The sequence below is a fragment of the Trachurus trachurus genome, assembly GCF_905171665.1.
Source record: "Trachurus trachurus genome assembly, chromosome: 1".
NCBI classification, from domain to species: domain Eukaryota; kingdom Metazoa; phylum Chordata; class Actinopteri; order Carangiformes; family Carangidae; genus Trachurus; species Trachurus trachurus.
Window position 1 is genome coordinate 17,707,025 of NC_139891.1, and position 18,230 is coordinate 17,725,254.

At 41.2% G+C, this 18,230-nt stretch overlaps 1 protein-coding gene across 1 annotated transcript in view; it reads left to right on the forward strand.

The window, feature by feature from the left end:
* Positions 1-724: 724 nt before the first annotated feature.
* Positions 725-18,230, forward strand: part of tacr3a (tachykinin receptor 3a) — a gene marked incomplete at both ends in the record, with an annotated part of 28,644 nt that continues 11,138 nt past the window's right edge. Inside the window, 3 exons of the mRNA XM_083983404.1 lie at positions 725-1,092; positions 7,670-7,858; positions 8,417-8,567. Coding sequence (XP_083839530.1) covers positions 725-1,092; positions 7,670-7,858; positions 8,417-8,567 — 708 coding nt within the window. The remainder of the gene's footprint in view (positions 1,093-7,669; positions 7,859-8,416; positions 8,568-18,230) is intronic.

Genomic DNA, 18,230 nt, shown 5'->3' on the forward strand with positions numbered 1-18,230 from the left:
GAGTCACACAGTCATCCTCTCACCTCTGTGCACTTCTACAGTATTCTCTGCTGCTCAGTGATGATGATTAGACCTTAATAACAGAAGCATTGATCCAACTGAAGATGATGAGTCACACACAATGAAAACTGACTTTATCAAATCTTTTGAGGGCAGAGGAAAAACACCCATTGTGCACACAGTGGATCCGACCTGAAATATTTCAATATCCTGTTTGTGGCTCATTTGAATTGCTACAAGATCATCTGGAGGGGCTGAGAAGATAAAGCTGCACAGTGCGCCTTGACTGATTATATAGCGCAGACAGTATCAGCGCGGCCCATCTGTTATTCATGAAGTTTAAAACAGCAGCTACAAGTATCAATCAATCTCTTTCACCATTTGTGCCACTTGCGCGTCACTGAGTGCGCACGGCTCCCTGCCTGTTGCTGCTGCTGCTGTTGGAGGAGGAAGAGGAGGAGAGGCTGTGCGCTCACACCCACATTCAACAGGCACTGGCGAGAGCTCACTTGTTTTACATGTAAGGTGTCACCGTGTTTTATTTCTTCAACTTGAACCTCTGAGGAAGATCTGGGCTTGTTAGAGGTGTTGCGCGCGCGATGGTGCCCATACGCAAATGCTTTCCCAGTACTCTGGCTTTGCGCCTCAGGAGGTAGAGCAGACTCTGAGACAACCAAGGCACTGACTACAGTCTCAGGGAGAGGAGAGGAGAGGAAAGGAAAGGATGGCTGCTCCACATAACGGATCCAACATCACAGCGAACTACACCAACCAGTTCGTGCAGCCGCCCTGGCGCGTCGCCCTCTGGTCCATCGCCTACAGCTCCGTGCTGGCGGTGGCGGTGTTCGGGAACCTGATCGTGATATGGATCATTCTTGCACACAAACGGATGAGGACAGTGACCAACTACTTTCTGTTGAACTTGGCGTTTTCGGACGCGTCGATGGCCGCGTTCAACACTTTGATAAACTTTGTGTACGCCGCCCACGGGGAGTGGTACTTCGGGGAAGCTTACTGCAAATTCCACAACTTCTTCCCGGTCACGTCCGTGTTTGCGAGCATCTACTCCATGACCGCGATAGCTGTGGACAGGTGAGTTCATAAAGTGCTGCTGTGAGCATCACAGTTAAAGAATGACAGATGATACGCCCCTATTAAACTTCCACTATCTGTCTCGCTATCAGCTCAATGTGTGGATACATCAATTATGCATTAGTATTATAATTATTATGGGAACAATAATTTAGATGTTAATTATTTCTCTCTGTGTGCTGGAAATCCCTTGATAGTCAACAGCAGTGTGTATCGGAGTAAAAATACACAAACGGTATAAAGATATTTGCTGTACCTCCACACAGCCATGGAGGTACAGTATACATAAATATACCATTTAAATTCAGACAACCTTCAGCACACCTTTATCATTAAATAAGCAATGTAACATCCAGAGAACACAGGCACACTTTATGAATATTTATAACTAGCTCCAGCATGTGTAAACATGCAGTCATCCAGCCACTTTAATCTCAGCTGTTTCATGCATGATGTTTTGGACATGGTATCTGATCTTTCCACATGGCTATGCTGGCTTCCACCAGCAGTGGCGGAAAATTGAATCTTGTGCTTAAGAAGGGGAAAAAAGAAGCTCTGATCAGTGTTATGTCTCGCTTGAAGACTGTGCTCCATTTGGTAAGAGTTATGCAATAAAATTTGATGTAGCTCCACTAACTTGTGCCCTCTTGCTCACAAGAGCTAACTTACACAGTATAGGGTCCCCATCAGTGACATTTAAACTGTACTGATGGCTTATATAATACAGGCCCATAAGCTTTGGCCCCACATTTCTTTGTGCCTCCTGATGATCTCAAAACATACATTTGCTTCTTTTTCACAGTGGTGGAAGAATGGGCAATTACTTATTCGTGATTTGCGTTATTATCCTCGTGGAGGGGCGGTACCCCAGCAGGGTGACTGCCATCTCGCACACCACAGGCCTGTTCCACACATTTATTTTTATGTTTCAGTTCCAGTGAATCATGGACTAAAGCGGTTGTCTTCCAGAAAGCCTGCACTGCAGTGAATTACTCTGTGTGCCAACACCCTAGAGAAGATCACTCGGTCGCCAATGCTTTCACGCTCTCTGACTTTCTTTCTTTCTGTCACATGCACTCACATTATTCATCTGCTTTTTCACACATTTGATTCTTTTCCCTCTGTACCTCCTCCACCTCTGCCTCTTTTCTTTCCCTGCTGTAGTTTCCATTAATGTGGTGATGGAGTCGTCACAAGCAGCCAGGCTTTGATACTGATCAGCGGACCGTCATACGTCATAATGTTTGAATAAAGGGATTAGACTGATGAAGGAGGCAGCCACAGGCCGGACATAATGAAAATAAAAAGCACGCAGGAGCTGTGTGCAGTCGCAGTGTGTGTCTCCAGCTCGTGTACGCACGTCACAGTGTGTTGTAGCATTGTGCGAGGTGTTTTCCTCCTCCAGTACTTCTCTTTGACACACAAAGGGGAACAACTGCATTTCCTCGGGCCTTGCTCATTTTGGCTCCTCTACAGAAACTTCCATGCGTTCGTATTTTTGGTTTGCAGTGTCCATTCGATTCTGTCAGCCGTGTACTGAGAAAGAGAACATCGCCATGACCTACATAATGTAGATGTAACCCCCGGTCATGCTTTCCCTAACCCCAGTATGGTGCTGTCTCCGCTCTGATGTCTTGAAATGGCATGAGGCCACAGTTCACGATCATCTGTGAATTTGTCCTTCCTGCTGACTCTCTGTGTTTCCTTGGGCACTGCAGAAAAATAAACTCAGGTTGCCGCGTGAACGGTAACTGGCCAAGCCTTACAGCTTTTTATGACGACACTGCTGGTGGCGGTTTTGGATTTCTCACACCTTTATGTTCTCACGTTGAGGCTGTGAATTAGGACAATACAGTCACATCATCAGTGTCATGACCACATACAACACTCTGCTACTTCACCATCCCATCTGTTGGTATAATAATATTTCAGTGTGTGTGTATTTGCAGCAGTAGTGTGTTACACGACCTTTGTGTATTATTGCTGCATGTAGACATCCATACCGCATGTGATAATGAAGACAGTGCTGCACGCTGACAGGTTCTCTGCACTGGAGTCACTCATTACAACAACAGCCAATCAAAAAATATTCACATTACAGTATGCACTGTGTATGGAATAGATTTGTAATGAATATGTTTAAAATCTTTTGTGACACTTTGTATGCACATACAGTATGCTGCATTATATGTTTTGGCACCGTTCCTCTATATGTCCACATGTCCCCATTACATTTGTCTCAGTGAGTTTTTCTATTTGAATCCCTCTCACGCTTCCTATCTGATCAGTCACCAGCAGTGGTGACGTTTACTCCCTTAGTGCAGAAAGAGCTGCAGGAGACAAATATCACTGATTACTGAGAATGAGTGCTGTGCTCTTTGAAGGATCTGTGCAACTTAACACATGCAGGTAGTTTCAATTGAATTTGTCAAGGCAGTGAGATATCCACCTCTGAGATTACAAGTCTATTAGAGTCTCCGTCCACCTGGGTAAAAAGGGAGATTGATGGGATTTCTTTGTTGCCCAACAGCAGCGAAAACCGTAACCATAAGCAGCAGTTTGCTCTCAGAAAAAACGTCCTCATCATCCCTTTGGGTGAGAGCAATTTGCAGACTTTGCTGTGAACTTTTTCCATTGCAGCTACCTTCCGGAGAAGAAGAGTCTATTTAGAAGGAGCTGACAGATCTGTGGTCTCTGGATTACCCAGTGTAATGATGGTATTGTCCCTAGGAGAAGATGTTGTTGATGTTGTTGAACTTTTAATCACTGCAGTTTCAAAGCAGTCAGCGACACAAACAAATATTTATTCCCTTTTATTATATTCTGGTGACAGCAGGAATCTCAAAGGTGGATGTAATCTAAAAACCTGCACAAATGAAAAAAACAATCTGTATGGCAAGATGCCACTGCTGGTACATGTAAGAGTAAATACTTCTCCGATTGTCTCCTAAGTGAGTGTGGCGAACATTAAACATAGCCTACTCCTCTCATCTGAGGAAACTGAAGCCAACACTTGACATTTAGCTGTATTATGTTTAGCTGCTTGCCCTGGAAGTCTCATCCAAAGTAATCTTTGCTAAATCAACACCAGGGGCCCGTTGTTCGAAACCTAGATAAGGGATTAAGCCGAATTTAGCCTCAAGTTATCCTGGTCAAGTTGGTGATTTATTCTCTGCAGCTAGCCTGCTCCAGACCAGGCTCACGGCCAGGCTTAGTTGATTCTGTTGTCTTTATCTGTGAAGTCAGCAGTCACTCTGATCAGAAATCACTGTGTTTCATACAGTTATTCCACGTTCTTCTGTATGTATTGGCCTGATTTTTAAAGGGATAGTTCAACATTTTGGCAAATTGGCCCATTGCCATGATCCCTATAGTTTTAGGAGTAGGTTCATTAATTGTCAGTGCAAGCTATTTTTAAAACCGGCGGAGCAGAGCTGCCAGCTGCTCAGAGCTACGCTACGGAGGCTAATGGGATTTCTTAGTTTCCCTCATCAAACTCATCAAATACACAATCCAACAACTCCAAAACGCTCCCGTGGACAAGTTGTGACCTGCACATTCACCACGCTGTGAGATATTGAACGTTATGAGACAGAGTTGTTTTCGAAGCAAATGCAGAGCTTGCTGAAAAACTGCCCCTGACAGGAACGTGCATCAGCTGTTTTGCATGAATTTACCTTGAAAACAACTCTGTCTCGTAACGTTCTGTTATTATCTCATAGCGTGGTGAATGTTTAGTTTATAAGTTTATTTGAAAACAGGGACAGTGCACATTAATAACATCACTGTAAATGCGCCAGAATTAGCCAAGAGGCTATTTTTCATCTGTAGTCCCCAGAATGTGCAGGTCACAACTTGTCCACAAGAGCGTTTTGGAGTTGTTGGATTGTGTATTTGATGAGTTTGATGAGGGAAACCAAGAAATTCCATTTGCCTCCTGATACATTTACATTTACAATAATCAAAAAGCATGAAACATTTACAATATTTATTAGGCATATTCTTGTTCATTATTAGGCCTATCCATGTGTTTCTTGATTTCCAGTTCCAATTTTCTTTAGTTTTATTTTTTATTTTTAATTGTCTAGCTATCCTGCAGTTTGTTCTTCTCACACTGAATCTTTGCATCTGCCAGTGCTGCCTGCTTCTTCAAATGCAGGGCAAATATCTAACGGTTTGTGAATTCTGTAAAACACATATCAAGCACAGAATTGTGGACACTGCGGATGTTCTTATATTTAATTAATGTTCACCTGTTATGCTTTTGGCCACTTGTATTTGTGGTGTATGAACTTTACTTTAGATTATAAGAAAAGAAATGTGCAATTAATCAATTTCCAATGTTCATCATTAAGGCAAAGTGCACAACTGCTTGTGAAAGGAACTTGAGTTGTGATTTTGAAGGATTATAGTTTTGGATTACTTTCACATTCAGTCAGTGGCGGTGTTTCCTTTACTTTCTTTCTTTTAAGAGGTGTGTCACTTTACGTCAGGATTAAGATCCGCTGTTCATTGGAGGACAGTAGCAACACCTGTCCTCTCATCTGTGAATCTGTCATCAATCTCTGTGGTCTACTGACGAGAGAATTAGTTACACCTGGCTTGACAAAGCCGCCCCTCCTCAGCCTGTTTTGGTGTTCGAACAACCAATGGGATCTTTGCACAGTTCCACTACTTCCTGAACTTAATGCTGCTCCTTCATTTCCTGTCTTACATTATTGGACAAACTGATTAATCCAGGTGTGTCTGACCATTGTGACTCCTCAGACACACCTGGATTAATCAGTTTGTCCAATAATGTAAGACAGGAAATGAAGGAGCAGCATTAAGTTCAGGAAATAGTGGAGCTGTGCAAAGAGCCCATTAAACCAGGATGGACTTATTAGACTTTGTCTAACCTGGCTTGTTCACTTATTCTGGATTTCTTTATTCTACTTTCGAACAACAGGCCCCAGGTGAAGTGAGTGTTTACTCAGTAATGTCACACCATGGGGACACGGTCTCCAAACAACACATTGTCCAAACGCTTTTCTCTTCATGACTGACTCCCAGGTCGACAAAGAAAAAAAGGAGATGATTCATTATTCTGCTGCTGTACTGTCTCCATGCCCAATCAAAGCCTCTGTGAGTGTGCTTTGATACTAAAAGAACGAGACGAGTCTGTGTGTGTGTGTGTGTGTGTGTGTGTGTGTGTGTGTGTGTGTGTGTGTGTGTGTGTGTGTGTGTGTGTGTGTGTGTGTGTGTGTGTGTGTGTGTGTGTGTGTGTGTGTGTGTGTGTGTGTGTGTGAATGAAAATCATAGAGAGGTGCTCATTCTGGAGGTCGGCTGTACCTTTGATTACAGTCTTGAGGAGGCCTTTCTGACCAAAGTACTGAAATACCAGCAGCTGAAGCAGACCATCTCTCAGCTGGGCTACAGATGTAAACTTCTAGTCTTTATATTTGGTAGTCTGGGGCATGTGCATAAGTTGGTTGTGAGGGGCCTTCAGATGGCCGGCCTCCCTAAAAGAAGAGCTAAACAGTTGGCCAGGTACTGCTCAGTCTCAGTTATTATTGGTAGCCGCTCAATCTGGAGGAGACGTTGTTTTTTGTATCCTTAAATGTCTGTTTTCTATCTGACCTGTGGGTCATTTTGTATGTAACTGTGTTCAGCCGCACAGGCGCTTTGTGTCTGACCGTCTTCCATTGTCAACTGCACTGGCAGTGTTTATGTCCCTTGTGCAAGAACCCTTGTACTTCTTTATATGTGGGCATAAATAAATATTTCAAATGTGTGTGTGCGTACGTACGTGCATGCCTGCGTGTGTGTGTGCATGTGTGTGTGTGTGTGTGATCCTGTTTAGCTTATTCAAGTGTTACTGGTGTTGCACTGTGGTGATTGATCAGTGGTTGCAAGTCTATTAGATCAGTGTGTGTTCAATCCCAAATAACTCGCACTGCTCTGGCATATACTTGATGGGACATCTAACAAGCTATTCTCATGCTGCCATACACACAGGGCAAGTGAAGACTCTTAGAATAAATGCCAAGCAATTACTGGTGAAAAGACGAGCCATCTTAGTTGTTGTCCCTCGGAGAGCTGCAGCCACTGAGGTGACAGGACATGGCCTATTCTTTACCATCGTATGAGGATTGAATTAGTGTCTCTAAGCCTGCCTTATCAGCTACTGAAAATCATGTAGCATCCTGAGTTGGGTTCATGTTCGGTTGGTAATCGCCTGCTGTTTCACTGTGTCATTCAAACAAAATCCCATCACAGCTTTTTGGAACAAATCATCCGTCAGTATCTAAGTCAAACAGAGTGTAATGGACTTTTATGGGGAAAAAAGGTTTGAATTATATGTTGATTTTTAGGTTGGAGAATTTCCATTCAGGTTTAATCACATGCTGCAGAGGTAGCAAAAATGAATCCAAGGGCTGACAAGGTGACTCTAGCAGTAGATGAAATACACAAAAACAAATATTTAGAGATTTTTCTATTACTTGGACGCAAAAAGATGAAATCTGGACAATTAGTAATTTGTTGAGGCTGTAAATAAGTGTGTTTTTTAACATATTTAATTCATTCTGTCCTATAGGTACATGGCCATCATCCACCCTCTGAAGCCTCGACTCTCAGCCAAAGCCACCACAGGAGTGATCGTCTGCATCTGGAGTCTGGCTGTAGTTCTGGCCTTTCCTCTCTGCTACTTCTCCACCACTAAAACTCTGCCTCGCAGGACTGTCTGCTATGTGGCCTGGCCCCGCATGGCTGACGACCCCTTCATGTGAGAAAAGTTGAATTATCTTTGATGCCAGTCTCGGCAGCTCAGGTCTGCTTCACTTGAGTAAACTGCTACAGCTCGCCTGAGTTCAAGTGTAGCTTGCTTTAACTGGTTGCTTCATAAAGGTTAATCACAAGGTTGCACTCAACAACCATTGAGCCATTAAATGTTTATCTAACCATTATAACGGTTCAGTTAGAAAGATGGTACAGACACAAATGTTGGAAGAGCCAAAGAAATGTCCTCTTGTATATATTTACACTTTTTGCATGTGACAGACTACAACCTTTTCCATTTATATTAACACCGACATACACACTCTTGATTGAACAACACATCACTGTTGCTTGCAACAAATGAGGATGTGAGTGTCTTGTAATGGAAAATTATGGGTCAGTGTTTTTCTAATTTATGGCGATACAGCGCTGTGATGTCTGATACAGCTGGTATCAGGAACACACAATCGCGACCTGTGTTATACGAGAACATAAAACACAGATGATGAGTGAATATTTTATAAATGTGAAGACCCTTCAGTGTTTTCCTTTCTTTTCTCCCAAGGTATCATATCATAGTGACAGTTCTGGTCTACCTACTGCCTTTAGTGGTGATGGGCATCACTTACACCATTGTAGGTGTGACGCTGTGGGGAGGGGAGATCCCAGGAGACTCATCCGATAACTATCACGGGCAGCTCCGGGCTAAAAGGAAGGTAAGGCATGCTTTAGGGGAAAGTAGTGCTCCATTCATTCAAGGATGCAGATATAACCTGTGGTGGTCCAAGTAGTAACTGTGAACATTACAATCTTTAAACGCTAGAAATCAGAGAACCAGGAATAATCAGTAATTTTCTGCCGCTGAGCAGCCGGTGGCTACAGGTAATTATTATCTCATTTCTATTTCATATTCTTACCGAAATAACCTAAATAAAAGAGGGACTGTTAGAGACATGTCAGTTTGATACTTATTCTCATTAAGAAATAATATTTCCCAGCATTCTGCTGCTGCACATCTAGTAGACCTGTAGGAATATGATTTAAACCTGTGTCTCTGATGATTCAGTCACTGTGGCTACAAGCATTTACTGTCAACTCAGGGAATCCCGGACAGACCAGCAAATCTAATTAATTGTTCTTTGACCTTTTCTGTGGTCTCTTTATATTCATGTTAATCTGTTGTTAAGTGTATGAACCCACATAACTCCCTGTGAACTTCTAGTTGTGGTTAATCTCTGGAATTAATATTAATTTTTTGAATATGATGTCTCTTGTTGGCACTGGACAGTAGCAGCAGTACAAACATAGAGAAATATATCTAATTCTTGCTGGTGAAATTAAAAATAAAATCATGTCTACTCAGCTCAACACTTAATGAGTTGTAGGTTATAATTTTCATTTTCAGCAACTGATAACAGTGAGGAAAAGTAAAAAGAGCAGCAACAGCACATTGAGCAAGAGTAATGACTTTTGTCTCAATTATGTCTGCGTGCCTGCGTGCGTGCATGCATGCGTGCCTGTGTGTGGAGGATAGACACACCTCAGTGAGAACATTGCAGGGAAGAAATCCTTGATTCCACACAACCTTTGTGGTTGTCACTTGTCCTCAGTCAGCTGCTTGTCTATGCCTCCAGACAGGCTCAAGCTCTGAAAACCAGCAGTGTCTTGGGGCATAATGCGTTTGCCCACACTCTGGTAGACATGGTGTCTCCTGAGTTTGGAGCTTATATGCAGTATCACTAAATAAAGATACTTGGCACAGGCAGGTTCATTTAACTACAACAGATGATATGATGTATTACACTTCTGTTTATCATTCATACTATAGTAAATGTATGTACAACTTCACTGATGCCATCCATCATTTTCCCACTGTGTTCATTTAAGTGGTATAATTGTTAATGACCTATTAATTACTAAAACCGGATGGAGGTGGTAGTGACTCATAATGGAAATGCAGAAATTTGGTCTCTTTTTCAGTAACTTAACATCAGACATCGGAGTTCAGATTTTCTATAGGTACTGTATGTTAGCACGTTTATAGCTCTAATAAGGTTTTGTTGTCAAGAGACCTCTGTGGTAATTATGACGGAAGCAAATGAGGACTTGAGTTGATGCCGTATAAAGACAGAATAAATGTACTAAAGGTCGACCACTCCCCAATCTGGAATCCAACAGTATATTCAAGTCCTCAGTCTCTCGAGATACCCTCAGCGAATCAAGAAGTACCTCCTGATGTGCATCTAGCCTTGTTTGGCAAACAATGAGATGAATGAATATCAGCACCACATTGATTTTCCCCCATGTGGTACCACAACCATAAAACCCACAGCGCAAGCCTACAAACCATTTAAAGGCCATTACTTCACCATAGTGGGAAGAAAAAACCAACTGCCTGCAGCTAAGAGAAACCAATGGACGACAAGATATGTAACAAAACAGAAATGCAAAAGGACCATGAAGTTATAAACACAGCCTGGAAGGTCCGGACGTTACCACACTCAAATCAGTGCATTGAAGTTATTTAAACGAGAGCCACTGGATTTTAAACAAAGTGCTTTGTAGCTAGATGCTGTGATGCAGCTTCCATTACGAGCTGCTGCAGCAGTGATTTATGTCAGAGGTCTGGGTGTTAGTGGGCAGGATGTGTTACTGGTAAACACACTTTGTAATAACCTCAGTTTGAAAGTCAATGTGTGTGTTCCCTTGTGCAGTTCACAGGGTGATGCAGCGGCAAATTCCTGCCCAGTGCTGCATAAAACCAGTGGTCTGTCAAACCCAAAGAGGACAGTGATATAACACTGTAGAAAACTGATATTGAAGCAGACATAGGTGTAGCTCCTAGCACTGACATCATGTCAATTGCTCTCCATGTCTTTTCTGGAAAATATTATTTTGCTGAGGTCTGACATCCCTCAGTTTGCCCCCTCGTAGGTGCTCATGAGACTCCCAAGTTCTTGTTCACCTATAGAGCTGTTGCCTGAGGGCAGGATCCAACATTTTTTGCCTCTCTCTCTCCGTATGCTGTCATGTTTTCCTAAAAACCTGTATTGGCTTCACTGTGGTGGTCATTATTTCTGAGTCCTCATGACAGAAAATGGTCTGCGGTGGGGTATCCTTCTCCCCAACAGCTGCTCAGATCAATAAGTGAACAGGAATGTCCAGTTGATTCCATGATTGCACTCAAAACAGACTGTTGCCACCTTCAAAAGCTGTTTGCATTGTGTGAGTGTTTATAGCATTTCAACATCACAGAGATAAAGTGTGCTTTCTAGTATATTTATGTTTCAACCCCTTTCATGTCCTTATCACCGCTCACGTGGTGCAGTGTCTTTTTCATGGGGATGAATGTCATGCGGGTTGAGGGTTTACTGCTCACAGGCTCTGGTCAGAACAGGTCGCAGAAAGGAGCAAACAGCCGAGGGCAAAACTCGTCGAGCAACACAGAACTAGGCTACCTCAAACAGTAATGTTTTTATTGTAGGAAAAACCCCAATAATCTAATCATATATTCAATGATTAATCGTATCCATCCTGTGATTATTTGCTAATTAATCCAGTTGTTTCAATAACAAGCAAGAGAGAAGCATATTATTTTTGGTACTGAACTGAAGCAATGAAGCAGGAAGTGGTAATTGTTTACAAAAAGCAATCTCTGAAGACTGTTATTTCTCTCAAGTGTTTTCTAGTGTTTCACCTTAATGACACATCCTGTGCAGCCATCTGTGAGGTAGCAATGACAGCTCAATCCTTCATCATCCTCATTGACACAAGATTCACTGGTCCATTGTACTGAGTAAATCCATTTTTCCGCAATCACTGTGTCACAAGTGGTCTATTCAGTTCTTACCGAGGGCTGTGCATTTGAAATGTCAGGCATAAGTGCAGGACCAAGTACAGTACCTGTCCTATGATTGACGTACAGCTCTTTAAGATAACCTGCGTTTGACTTGTGTTGAAAGCACCATCAATCATCTGGTACTTTGTGTGGGTGTCTGCCCATGTGGATGTATAAAGGATTGGGTTGGATTACGTGTACAAAATCAGATTTTTTCAGAAGTGAAGTACAACGGTGTTAAACCACAGTGGGATAATGTGACTGTTCTAATCCCAGCGGGGCAGATGTCAATAACTTCCTCTATCCTGAGAGAGACATGTAGGTGTGAACAGAAGAGAGCTCAGACTTGTTCCACAGTGAGAAACCACAGTAGAAGCCATTTTGAAGGGTCATCCAAAAGCCACATGTAATACAAATTGGCTGCTTTCCTTTGAAAGGCAGCTTTAAGTACCACGGCTACAGTCACATATCTCGTATGCACTCTCTACTTGTCAGTCATTGTTCAGACAAAATTTGAATCTATGTCTTTGTCACACTCTGACAAAGGTGCTTTTTGTTTGATATTGGTTAAGTTTCAGGAAAGATTTGATTCAAAGTAAATACCGTGTGTCTCAAGTCACTGTGCCTTCTGTAGAGTTGAGTGCTTCACAACTGGGTGTTCATAAAAAAAATATTAAGGAATCAAGTTTTGGATGTCATGAGTTAGTAATGAGAAGACAAATTAATCATGCCGTCAAAATTGCAGCATATTAACTTTGCTTTTTGAAAAACAACCCTCTCTTTATTATGTGGATAAAAAGGTGGTATTACATTTTTTCATAACACATTTATCTCGCAAAGTTGTGAATGAGGGATTTTTTTAATAGTTTTGTTTGTGAAGCAAAGACTCACTCCAGTACCGTACTACTTTGGATTTGTTTCTCTTTATTTCTCTATTTGTGTTTTTTGGTTTGTTTCATCAAAATCAGTTTCTCTTCTGTTAAGTCACTCTGTGATACAGCTTGCAAAGGTGTGTCATCATATAACATTTCCAATTGTTAGTGGTGGTAGCCTACTGCTAACTAATGGGGAGTCATTTACTGGATTAATGAAGGAACATAAATCAAGTGCAGGAGCAAGCCTGAAACTGCTTTGGTTGGTTGTAATTTAACTCAATATCCATTTTGTGCATTAAAAACCTCATTAGTGTGTTTCATTGTTTTCCCTCCAAAAGTAAATCAGCATCAAACTAATAGGTTGTCTGCATCTGCTTCCATTTGTTTCCCACTGCTCACTTTAGATGTGAAATACTGTGTTGGTGCAGATCTTGATAGCAAGGTACAACAGGTTTGTATTAAGTGTTTAGTGCAGTTTCTTTTAAGTAGTTTTTTTCATTGTTTTTACACCGCTCATTAGGCTCTGTCATTATGTTCCTTTAGCAACAGTATTAACACTTTAACATTCAAAAACATTAAAAACTCTTTGATGGCTGCCACTGGTGCTGTAAACTCAAGATGAGCAAATATTCACATACTGCTAATGGTTCATAAAGTTCAAGTGTAGGCCTGCATGAGGCATTTGTTAACTACACACTGAGGTGCTACTTTCACATGTAAAGGCCTCTGACTAAATAGTAAAACCACTGGATTTTGACTATTATGGTACCTCTGGTTTGGTCTTTGTGTATGTACAGTGTGTATCTCCCCCACTCTACTGTCTGTCTGTATCACATGGTAATCTCCTGTCATGCCGTACGGCAGTATAGTAGTATGGCTCCATCAACCTTCAGCCTTCGACCCAAAGTTGTAATCAGTCAAAATAACTCATAACTGTAATAACAACATAAACAATCCAAGGAGTATTTGGGACCTTAATAGCAAAGCAAAGCTTCCTCTCAACAATGCACCAAGAAAATCCCTAATAAAACCCTTCTCCCTTTTCATTCCCCTAAAGTAGTCTTTAGATTGCAAAGACATGTTCCTGTGGGCCAGTTTGGTGTAAATTGACATTGGTCTGTATCTGAGAAGTAGGACTGAACAGACTTGAGATTCTACTCAAGCTGATATTCAATGCAGGGCTTAGCCACCTGCACGCAGTTGTCGCTCCCAATTAAAGGAGTAGATATCCTCGAACAACAAAGAGCAGTGTACATTTTCCATGTCCATTTATGAGACATAGATGGATTAATCATATCGTTTTCCAGAGATTCTACCCGAGGCATCTCTCATCTGCTCTTGTGTCTGTTGCTCATATGAAAGCATAGCCATAAAAAATTGTCTTGTTAAAAACGATAGACTCACTCACTAACAAACTTACTCACTCACTCATCTTGTAGCACGTAATAGATTTGCAACAAGGAAAAGCTTTCAGCTGTTAAGAGGCTCTTTTTCTTTGCACGGCAATTTAGGATTTTACTGTGAACCAATGCAACATGTCAAATGTTTGTTGTTGTCAGTAACTGTGACTATCCAAGAGGCACAAATGAGCAAATCACATGCATAGACTTATGATTTGTTATTCAAAGATAACGGTTAGTCTTCTCAAAACAATGTTGGCTTGAACGGTTTTAAATTATCGAAAACCTGCTTATTTTTTCTTGTGCTGAGACTGATTAAGTAGATATGAAGCTACACCAGCAGCCTGTTAGCTTAGATTAGCATCAAACCATAAACCTTGCTCAATCAAAAAGAAACTAAATTGTTCGAGTAGCATCTCAAAAGTTCACTTAGTAACACATAACTTGGTGAATTAGTTTGTTTTTCAGCCAGTCATCTTGTGTAGAACAGCCTGAATGTGTTCAACAATAAGCTTGGCATCTAGAGGTTGACCTTGTCAACATCCAGATACCACACAGCAGTGAGAGGGATGCAACAATATAAACTTCTCCCTGAGATGCAGCTGTATATTCAGTTAAATAAACAGATAAATAAGAGACTGGCATCTTGTCTAACTCTCAGCTATGAGGTGAATAAGAATACTATTCAACATGTTGAAGACTTTCTTGAAACTACGTCACTGCACCAAAACCCCAAGAATCCCAAAATATCCTTTCATTGTTCTTGCAAGAATTTGATTTATATCTGTAGATTTTTTTCAAATATAATTTTACAATGCAGAGGATGACCAGTCCAGAATTCATCATATATGGTTTGAAGTTTAAAATATTGGGTGTCTCCAGATTGAGGATTTATTTTGTGTAAATAAGGGTTAGTGTGGGATTATTTTGTGTAGGTTGGGGTTTGTGTGGAATTATCTTGGTGGCCAGTTTTCTGCCAACAGTGAGAGATCTATCCTTTTCCTTCAAAATCTCCCACACGTTTTTTTTTCAACAGGACTCTGGGATCTAACAGCACATGTAAAACGATCACGAGTCTCTGCACAGACCTCGTAACTTTCATGGTTATATTACATTTCCTGTTGCCGTTTATATCTGAGCACCAGTGATCCTGCTCCATGGGACTGTTGGTCACGATACGATTACCATTACAATTCTTGTTATAAGACATTTGATTTTGTCCTTGCTGGCCTTTGTAGAATAGCAATCATGACACATCAAAGTGGTACAAAGAGATAACACATCACCCCTTTGAGGTCTGGTATGCCGTATGTAAATTTCCTTTATTTGCTCTTCACTCATCTCTTATTCTCTCTGCTCTGTCTGTGCCCATTTACTCTGGATTTTCGAGTCCAACCTAATAAGAAAACCACCCAAGATTGTCTGAAATTGCATACGGATATAGTCACACAAAAATCTGTATTCAACTGTGCACTGATTTTTTTAATGTAACTTCTCCTATTCTGTCATGTATTATAGTGTTTTGACTAAATGAAAGCTGATGTCGCTTTTATTGACTTTTATTCTCCTTTCATTTAGCTTATTGTGTTTTCCCCACTAATTGCATAGAGTGTTGATAATCTCTGATAGACAAACTATTTTTAAAACAAACAAATTCTGGCTTTATAATCAGTGCAAGCCTTATAGCAACCAAGAAAGTAGCCTAATCTTTCCAATATACCCTTCTCATATTTTCTAATCCACTACACACACAACAGCCTTTAAAGCCAGCAAGTTATGTTTGATAGATATGGATTATTTTTATTTAAGTGTCATGCACATTTTCATTTGTGCCCAGCCCACATGGGCTTATACTGTAAGACACTAAATATAAATACATACATTCAAGAATAGCTAGCGTGTCGTTCTAGAGGAGGGAAAAAGAGAATTACAAAATGAAACAAACAAACAAAAAAAAACAACAAAACATTTATATGGGATATACAGTATAATCCTCCCTGTCTCAATTTCCAAGCTCCGTCAGTGAATCTAGCTAGAGCATAAATCTCCTCTTTAAAAAACCAACACAGTATATCATGTTCAGACATCCAGAATAAGTCTGGGTTCTTCATCATGGGCTTTCTCATACATGGAATGTCTCAATTTATCATACAGAGGGCAATGAAACAGAAAATGCAACTCATCTTCAACAGTGCCAAGGTCACACAAAACACACAATCACTGCTCTTCTGGTATACCCTTGTACCTCCCTACTTCAATTGCTAAAGACAAAAGTGCCAAATCTCAGTTGTGCACACAGGGACCTCCGTCTCCTCCCCAAATTAACATCAAATAATGGTTCCGTACAATAATCTTCTTTGATTTGAACATAGTTTCTAAGTTTAGGTGAAATAAGTTCAAAAAGAGCTTCTTTTTTTGTAGATCCTTTCTGGTTGCCAGTCTGTTCACTAGCAGACCATTGCTGGATGTTTTAGATGCATGATGTGTATTCATGTGGATCTCTCAACAGTTAGGCCTCTCCTCATTTCTTTGTCTTCCAAAGAACTACATCCACATCAGACAAGGACTTGGAGAGTGCGATAATGACTTCTCAGGCCCACAGGACAAAACAAACTAGACACTCTTGAGGGAGAAGGTAGGGTACAGAATACCAAAGTGTGAAATTGTCATTATTATAACTGATTTACATTCTTTCTAATTATAATTAGGCAGATGTTTCACATGTTAAAAGAGGCATATCAAGTGCAATCAAGCGCCGCTCTCTCTCCCGTTAAAAGTTAATCTAGCTCACCCAGTGGACCTCTCTCTCTCTCTCTCTCTCTCTCTCTCTCTCTCTCTCTCTCTCTCTCTCTCTCTCTCTCTCTCTCTCTCTCTCCTGTTACTTATGTGTCCAAATGCACGAAAAGCCAAATCAAATCAGAAATGCGTAGCCCACATCTTTTTAACTCACAGACATTTATTTTCATAAAGTAATAAAATATCTGGACATTTTGCCATCGTTAACATTGAGACAAAAGGCTGCAGGAATGGAAGAATAATTCGGCAAATCATCTTATCACGCAAAAAGTCACAACAAACAGGTTTTGCACAATGGTTTGCACAGATAAGTCTTAAAATATGCAACACTTCTCATCACAATCCACGCCATCTACACGTTATCAGCTGTTATTAAAACCCAACTCATCAGGACGCGATGACCACCACTCACATTACACAACAAACCGTTAACAATTAATCCACACTCAAACCGAAGCAACAATAGTGTTAACTGTACTCAACAAGCTGTTATTACAAGGTTTACAACAGATATGACAGACTGTGTGTGTGAGTGTATAAAGAAAGAGAGGGAGGGAAGAGAAAGTATGTAACCTGCTAGCTGTTAGCTACCGTAGCTCAGGCGTCGGTCCGTTAGGTAAAAGCTGCCGTTTATTCCTCAAATGAAGCTCATGCAGTTATTCAGCCTCTCCGGTACAGTTATCCATCACTGCTGTTGAATTAGCCGCTAGACTGCTGGAAGCTAAAACCGAGGGGGCGACTGTTTGTTTACAATTCACGAAGGCAACGTGAACGTACGTGTCGCTCACACTCAGTAGAGTTACGTTAAGAGGCTGCGTAGCCTCAGCCTCCCTCGGCGTACAGAGGCAACGCACCACACTCGCTGCCTCTCCTCTGAAATACAACGAGACGGCTAGTGGTTTCTACGGCCGCTGCCTGACACATGCTGACACATTTAAACCTACGTAATGACGCAGGTAACCAGTCAAATACGACCGAAAATTCTAAATCTAAATCTAAATTTTCCATTTTATTATTTGTGATGATTTTTATTTTATTTTCTGTGACAATCTAGGGGAAGCTAAGCTTCCCCTAGCCTATTGATAGCGCCGCCTATGGTAACTATGCTACATTTTTACCTTAATTAAACAGTTTTGCAGTAACTGTGATGGTTTAATAAATAGCTTAACTTGTTACGAGGGAGAATGGAGACCTATGCCTTCCATGTGCGTGTCATTTATTGAATCTCTTAGCTGAAAAACAATTTTGCAAGATCAGCGCTGCCGCCCCGGTGTCCCAGCTCTCGTCTCTGCGCACTGCGACACAAACGCACCCCGTAACCCGTAATATCTTGTTTATGACAGATTAAACTAGACAAATATACATGTTGTAACATCATATATAAAACTACTGATTGATTTCTCGCCGGCTTGATTGTAAACAAATGCACATGGCCAGGACGAGGGTTAGCAAAACTACACTTAGTTCCTC